This window comes from Dipteris shenzhenensis, chromosome 20 (genome assembly GCF_047967505.1).
Source record: "Dipteris shenzhenensis isolate YYH24624 ecotype China chromosome 20, Dip_SZ_1.0, whole genome shotgun sequence".
NCBI classification, from domain to species: Eukaryota; Viridiplantae; Streptophyta; class Polypodiopsida; order Gleicheniales; family Dipteridaceae; genus Dipteris; species Dipteris shenzhenensis.
This window is the reverse complement of record NC_141615.1, coordinates 43957652-43965611: the sequence shown is the minus strand read 5'-3', so window position 1 is coordinate 43965611 and position 7960 is coordinate 43957652. Positions and strand designations below refer to the sequence as shown.

The 7960-nt window shown below is 43.5% G+C and overlaps 1 protein-coding gene across 1 annotated transcript; it reads left to right on the top strand.

Moving 5' to 3' along the window:
* Positions 1-1049: 1049 nt before the first annotated feature.
* LOC147889711 (uncharacterized) lies at positions 1050-7223 on the top strand. Its single transcript, XM_087391298.1, has 5 exons — positions 1050-1704; positions 2325-3095; positions 3144-4223; positions 4326-6126; positions 6272-7223. The coding sequence occupies exons 1-5, from the start codon at positions 1050-1052 to the stop codon at positions 7221-7223; spliced, it is 5259 nt and encodes a 1752-aa protein (XP_087247424.1).
* The last annotated feature ends 737 nt before the right edge of the window (positions 7224-7960 follow it).

Here is a 7960-nt window from a genome sequence, read left to right as displayed (position 1 = left end):
ACACCTTGCAATTTTTTAATTTTTTCAACTAGCTTTGTAAGTCAATGGTTAAGCGTTTATCTTTATTGTGACTTTGATAACAAGGGAGGGGTGTTTATGACACTTGCCTTCCCAACTAAGGTCTAACTGATTCTCACCATGTTTTTCTTGTTGGATGGTGGCGTGTATGCAGACTCCCCTCTTTAATAAAAGTGATGCTTGCCACGACTCATCAAAGTGCAACCTTTTCAACAATTGTGTATTCTACAATTTTTTAACCTTTATCAAAACATTAGCGTTCAATACTTTTCATTAATGGCAATTGCTCTCTCTTTTGAGCTACATTGTATTCATTTCACTATGGAAAGGGGTCATGTCGAGTCTAAAACACACACAATACTTTTTTAGTGAAATAAATAGCACTAGAACTTTTTGATCGTTCTATGCATGGGGTTCCATCATAGGTGTTGCAAAGTAATCATCTGACCATTCATGGTGATGGTCACTTGCATTTAGCAAAACCTAAGTGATTGTATTAGAAAATACCCAACAGAGGGTACACACAGCGGAAGACTTATAGTAATGCCCGGTGTGTGATGTGGAACCACAAACTTCTTTACTTAATGTGCATAAAATAGGTGTGCAGACTCATCAATAGACAATGAACTAGCCAGATATAGAAGACACCAAAACTTATATATTTCCGTCCAAAACTATGGACACGTGGAGGCTCTTCTCCTCCGAATTGCCACTTGTCCTCTCCTTTTTTTTTTTGGTGTCCGTGGTTAATAGGTTAAAGATAACATTACGTCTAACTACGAATCTATTTATCCACTAAGATAGTCAACATGACTATATTCAAACCAAAACTAAAAACTACACAAAACAAAGAGACTTTCCATAGGCCCCTTGGCAAAAAAAAAAGGGGGGGGGGGTGTCAGCTGAAGCTGAAGTCCGGCGGTTAGTTACAGCTGAAGTCCTGCGGTTAGTTACCCACCACCAACGGAGGTCCTTCCATCTCCATCTCCATCTCCCTGGGCTTTGGCGTAGCTCACCTCGCCTCCATCGCCATGGAGCAGGCCATCCTCCCCCTCAACTTCTGCTGTCGTAACGCCCGCCTCTGCTTGAAAAAAGCTGCCTTCTCCAAAAAATCCCAGCTCTTCCACGACGAGCTCTCCCACTTGCGCAAGTTCGAATCTCTTGTCGCTTCCATTATCCCTTCTCATCCCGTCTTTCCAGAGAAGAAGGCCGACAAGCAGATCGTAGAACTCCAGCTCTACCTTGTCGATGCCAGGAAACGCATCCAGGAGCTCGAGAGTGAGTCCGCCGTCTCCAGCAGGGCTCAACCTTTGCCAAGCTTGAAGGGATCCAGTGGGGCATCCAAGAACGAGAGAACGACTCCCAGATCGAAAACATCGATTAAATCTCCCAAATTCTCTTCGGACGTTCTGGCACCCCCCCAAAAGGCTCACAAGAAGGCTAAAACGACGCCCAAGGGATCCGATTCTCCCAAAAAGCAGCAAAGCTGGGGCATCGGTACTGGAAACTCTCACGAAACACAAGGATCGCTGGGATTGGGGAGCTTGTCACCTCCCTCAAAGAAACAGATATCCATCCTGCCGTCAAGCAAGAAATTCGGAACAGGTTTGGCGGGAGAGTTAAAGAACCGACCTCTTGCTACAAAGGAAGAACTTAACTCATTGCCACTAAGGCCGACCTCACCAGGTTAAACTGATCACTGGCCTAATCTAGGAATCCATGTGATGTACGGTTTTTATTATGTTAAAACGTAGCCCTGTAGCACCAGCGCTATGCTGGCGAGGGCCTCGAGATTTTCATCCTGAAATCTTTTGAGCGACGCTGCAAGACTGGGACTGAGGTTCGCTTGCGGACAACCACAAGTGCTCCACAGGACATGAATTTGCAAGCTATCATCAACTATCAGTAAACGTAGGGGAGAAAATGAGAGACCATTCAACTGGACTCTAAATCTATCTGAAATCATTCCACGGTTATCTGAACTTGAAAAAGAAGTCGCACATTCAACTCTTTCCATTTTTCGTTTACCATCTACTAGCGCTATGAAGAAAAAACCATGGCACAAGTTACATTTTTCTGTCCATATTCCTTCTGACAAGTGTCCAACACTTAAGCTACATGACTGTTTAGTGCGGAATTCTTGTGTTTGGAAAGTTAAAAAAGAAGCTGCATATTGTACAAAATTTTAATTCGTCCTGAGGTGGAAAATATATCTCAAACATTTTTTGCTATAGCGCCATCCTAGATTGTTTCATCATGGTTAGTTTAGAAAGCTCAATTACTGATTGCACATGCATTCTCTGCAGGTCAAAGAACGGAGGCTATCCTAGGAGGGTGTGCTCTTCTTGCCGCTGAGCTCCATGCTTTCGATGATGAGAAGGGTGATTCAGTCTTTGGCCACTCTAAAAGACTACAAAACAGGGAACGAGCAAACTTTGCAGAAGTCTCGAACCTAGAAGACGATTTGAAGACATCAGAGAACGTCACAATTGGAGGTCGGAGATTCCGGTTTGCTTCAGATTTTTTTGAACAAAGATTGCAGGATAGGAGGAACCGTATGCAACAACGGGACATGGAAGAAGACCGCTTAGGAAACTCACCAGCAAAGGTTAGAGTGGTCTCAGGTAAAAAAAGTGGGGGAAAGTTTCAAGACGAATTGAGCTCAGAAGAAAGCATTCTTGATCCTGGAAACTCATCCTCAGCATTGGATATGTTTCAGAAGCACTTAAACACTGGTCTGGATCCAATCACTTTAAGAGAAAGATGTCACAACACTTCTGTAGAAAAGGATGACTCGACAGAAAAAGGTCAGCTGGCTTCAACAGATGACATCTGGGCGAGGAAACTTGTGCCTGCTGTGGAGCAGAAGCTTGCACAAGAAATGCTTCGTCCTCGCAGCTCACCACAGAAGGGTGCAACTGCATCAAGCAGGAAAAGGAATAGGAAACGAGGCGTGCTTGGTGTAATGGATGATGTTATAAGGCAGGCTGTAGATTCTGATTCAGGACTTTCGAACACCACCTCACCATGCCAATTGGAGATGCGACAGGATAGAATGGCGGCAATTTCAATGAAAGGTTTCCATGGACAGCAAAAAGAGAACAATGAGGAACAACAGATTGAAGCCCAAACTGAGCAGGCTTTGGGTTCTAAGCAACACCAGTCTCTTCAAGGACTGCATGCAGAAGCGCTTGAATCAAAGATCACAAGTTTGCAAAGTTTAGTCGGTGAGTTGAAAGAATCTATTGAAGGATTTACTTCTAAAGTGGAAGAGGAAGGTGACAGATGGCAGTCTAAAATGATGGGACTAGAGAGGGATTTGCAAGCTTGGAAAGGCCAGACAGAAAATGAGATGATTGGAATTAAAACAAGCATTCAACATGAAGTGCAGATGAAGTTGGATGAACTCACAAGAGGGTTAGGAAAGGCTGAAAGATTATTGACAGAAATAGAATCTAGTAAAGAGAGCTCTAAACAGAAGTTGGAATCCAGACTGGAGGATTGCTCTACAAAAGTGGACTCCCTTAGAAGTCAGGTTGACTCCTTCGCTGCTGATGTGAAAACTGCTGTAAAGGTGAAAGTGAAGGACAAGATAGCTGAATCTGTGCAGAATGCAAGTGATGGAATCAAGAGCAATTTGGATGTGCTAGAGCTTGGAGTTTCTAAAGATATAGAAAATCTGAGGAAGGAGGTCGATTCAAAATTTGACACTGTCCATGCGCAATCTGAGAAATTAAGAAAAGCTGATAGGCAAAAATTTGAAGCGTTGATCGATGAAAAGATTGAGAAAAGACTTTCCCAACGGATGGAGATAGTTTCTGGAGGAAAAGAAAAGGTTCTTGCTGACATAAAGAGTGAACTTCGCCTTCTATGGGCCGAGGTAGATTTGCTCTCTAAAGGCAGAGAGGAAATCAAAGACAATGTGGATCAGCTCACCCAAATAGCAGAAAAGGCAAAAGAAACGATTGACAAAGAGCAAATTCTGCTCAGATCAGAAAATGGAAGCTTGAGGAAGCAGTTGCAGTATTTCAAGAAGGAAAGCATGCAGACCAGAATCAATACAGACGATTTCAAGAAGGATATTGATTTAGAAATGGAAGACATTAGGTCATCTCTGGGAAGGCTGAAGGAAGAAGGAGAATGCATGAAAGCAAGCATTTACCAACTAAAGAGAATAGAAGATGGCCTAACAAGTGAAAACAAAAGCTTGAGAAAGATTCTTGATGGAATGAGAGAAGAAGAGGCAGCCAGAAGGAATGAGTCTGAGTCTTTCAAGAAAACCAGAGAGGAGTTTGAGAAGATAAAAGGGAGCTCAAAGGTTGAAGGCAGTCGTGAGAGAATGCTCATCATGGAGAGGGTAGAGGGCCTTTCTCAGCTTTATCTTGGAGGACTGGAGGAAGTTAAAGGGGACCTCCTAAATATGAAGCTCACCTGCCAGGATCACATGGCAGAGCTGGAGGGCATCTGGGCAGACTTTAGAAGGGAACAAGAAAACAATGCTGCTTCAGAACTATCATTAAAGGAGCTTGTATTGGATGGATTGGAAACCAGGGTGTCACACCTTGAGAGCATATTCGAGCAAAAAACAGAATTTCAGGAAGAGCGATTTAAGGTGGATAGCACTCTGGCCATCATAGAGAAGGACAAAGAGCAGGCTGCTTCAGCTGTAGCCAAAGCTGCAGCTGCTGCACAGAAGGCTGACGAACTTGTATCTGAGATGTTAAGCACTTTCACATCAGAATTTGCAAATATGAAAAGAAAACACCTGAAAATTCAAGAGAGTTTGTCTTCTGAGGTGGGTGCGGCTGCAGCTGCAGCTTCTGTAGTGAAGAGGATAAGCGAGGACATTGGAAGAGAGAAGGAGACTGCGATCACAGCCTTGTCTGAAGCAAAACAGAAGGGCCTTGAAATTCAGGAAGGGCTGGAAAGAGAAAGGTCAATTCTGAAGGGATCAATAGTTCAGCTCGAGAAAGAGAAGGAAGCAGCTGTTGCAGCTGCTTCAGATGCTGCAGCTGCGGCTGCAAAAGCAGAGATAGTATTAGCTGAGGTTTGCAAAACGCAAAGGACAACTGTTACGATATCTGAAGACATAGCTGAGGTTGTTGGACAGTCACACCTGAAGTACAGCAAGGAACTTGAGAAGCAAATTGAGGAGTGGAGAAAATTGATGATTGATGAAGTGACAAAGGCTAGATCAGTTGTTGAAGGAATTGAAGAGGAGAAAAGAAGGTTCTCCACTTGCATATCAGAACCATCAGCCATGACTATTGAACAAGAAAGATCCGTGTCACAGGATGTGTTCGACCACCGTATCAAGAAAACAGATGATGCAATAGCACAGTTGGCAAGAACAGTGAGAGAGATTGGTGCCTCAATAAATTCGGGCCAAAGTCTGAGAAGCACGACATCCCAATCAGAGCAGCAGGATGATAGCCTGAAGGACGAGATCAAGAACTTGAGGGAGAGGATGGAAGAAGCTTTTAAACTATTTGATAATGTCTCAAAGCACAGTTTGAGGGAGGAAATACAGTTACAGCATGCACCGAAAGACAGAGATGAAGCCCTAAGCCAAGAATACAGTGACCTAGATAGAAGAATGAAGGAGACCTCAGCTGAGCAGTCAAATGTTGTCGAAAAGGTGACCGAATGTTGCAAGAAGGTGAGGAAAGTGGAAAATATGCAACTGAACCTGGTTCGGTCTGTAGAAGAAATCCGAACTAGCACTGGAGACTTGGAAAAGTCAGCTGCTCTTTGGTTGCAAAAGTATGATGCTGCTGCCAGAGTACTTCAGGAGTTCGAAAAAAGGATTTTGGCATTGGAGAAGCCTTTCTCGAGAGATGATGATTACGTTATGCCAAGGCTGGATAGCAATGAAAAGGGTCAGTTTGCACCGGCTGAGAAAGAACGATTATGCAGTTTATACAGAGAATTGACAAGTTTCATAAAAAGAATGCAGCCTCATCAGGGGGAGCAAGTTGGTGATGATGAATGTGCCACAGACAGTGCGGACTGGATAGAAAATACCTTAGTCAAGACAGTTGATACAAAGTTCGTCAGCTTGGAGACTCGTATCAATCATGTGGAATCTGAAACTTTCTCCAATTTGAGGTATTCTTCCTTGTTGGCAGCCTAGATGTACGAGAGTTTCTTATCACTTATTTCATTTTGAAGTAATGGTCCCGTGAGAAAATAACTCCTTAATAAAAGATGTCAAGCTGGTGTTCCGTTTTAAGCAATTTCTGTTTTAATACAGGATTTTGGATGCAAAAATGGAGGAATTCAGTGTTGGCATGCAAGCAGCCATTGAAGGAGCTTCCATGGCAGAAAGTAAATGCAGTGCCTTGGGAGCAGAGCTTGTGAAAGTATTCCGCATTCTTGCATCTTCTAGGAAAGACAGCCCAACAAAAGGGATGATGGTCGATGCAGCTGATGAAAGCAATGAGCAGCAGCAACACCATTCTCGCTCCATTAGGCCACACAACCACAAATCAGAGATCCCTGCAGCAGCGAAAGCCAAGGCTTTATCATCCCATGCTGCATGTGCTTACTGTAAGCGGGCAGCTATGAAAGCTTCAGGTGACAGTGTTGAGGGTGTCGAGGAAACTTCAGACATCAGACATCATGATACGAAAGAAACTGGTCATCATCAGCAAGGGGCCCCTGATGGTTACGTTGCAGAAGGACACAAATCCAACCCACCTTATGAAACCTCTGACATTGATGAATACCCTGTTATGGACACAAGTTTGAAAGCATGTGACCCCCATGGAAAGCCTTGTCCTGAAGTCTACATGGCTTTGAAACAAGACTCCCTTGATTCTCATTCAAGGCCTCATGGAGGAGATGGTTCACCTACAGAAAAACTCAGTAGGAGGCATGGAGGTCATGGTGAGAAACAGCAGAAAGATGGAGATCTTACGGAAAAAGCTGAGGCGTTAGGAGCTTTAGACAATATGTCCAAGAGAAAAAGCTCTGATATCAAGGGCTTTGAAGGAAAGCTTCCAATAACCCAAGACCGGTTCGATGATAAAAGAGTTGAATATTCTAAGAAGGAAAGCATCCACTCACGCTCAGGGAAAAACTGCCAGTTAACCAACTTGAGGCTGGAAACTGGCAAGATACATGTCAATGTTAGTCACCGTTCTGCTGTCGTGACTGGTGCTCGATTAGTACGGAGGGGGGATGCAATTTCTGTTCATCCTTGATATGAGAGTTCTTGATATTGCAGAATACAAGGCAGTTAACAAAAGGGAACCTTCCTTTTGAGTGCTTCAGAGGCTGGGAACACCACGCATTTGATTTTGTCTGATACACAACTTTGCATCAAAGTTGAAAGGGATCTGAAGTTGAGGTTTGCACATTGTACATAAGAAGTATGAAAGACCCACTGCGTGCATTCATAACAATCAGTGGCAGAATGGAATACGCTTGCTTCATTTGCAACCTATACGACTTCAGAGGCCAAATGCACATACTAGACTTGCTAGATGTGCCTTACGGCAAGCGTCAGACAACCACCTTGGCAAATCAAAGAGTACCACCACTTGCTGTTGTCTGAAAAACAAGCCACCTTCCACATCCATCCCACGTGCACACAAATACAGGTGTGAATGTGGCAATGCACGCATGTATGTACATGTATGTCAGGAACAGTTTTCAAAAGTGCCAAAATTATGGAATGTATTTTACTCAGTGGCAAGGGAAAACTACATCAATCGGTACCTGATTTCTAGATCTCCTCAGCCCATCATAGACAATTGCGAAACTTGAAAATCAATCATGCAGTGTCAATTATAAAGGTAGACACAAAATACCCTCTTTTCTCTTCAAGATTTTGTATTTGGTTTTGGCTCTCCTCAGATTGAAGAGTATGGGTCCCATAAACCTGCTTTATGCTGATGCTCATGCTCATTCTCTCCCACCTCTTTTCCTCTCAAGTTTT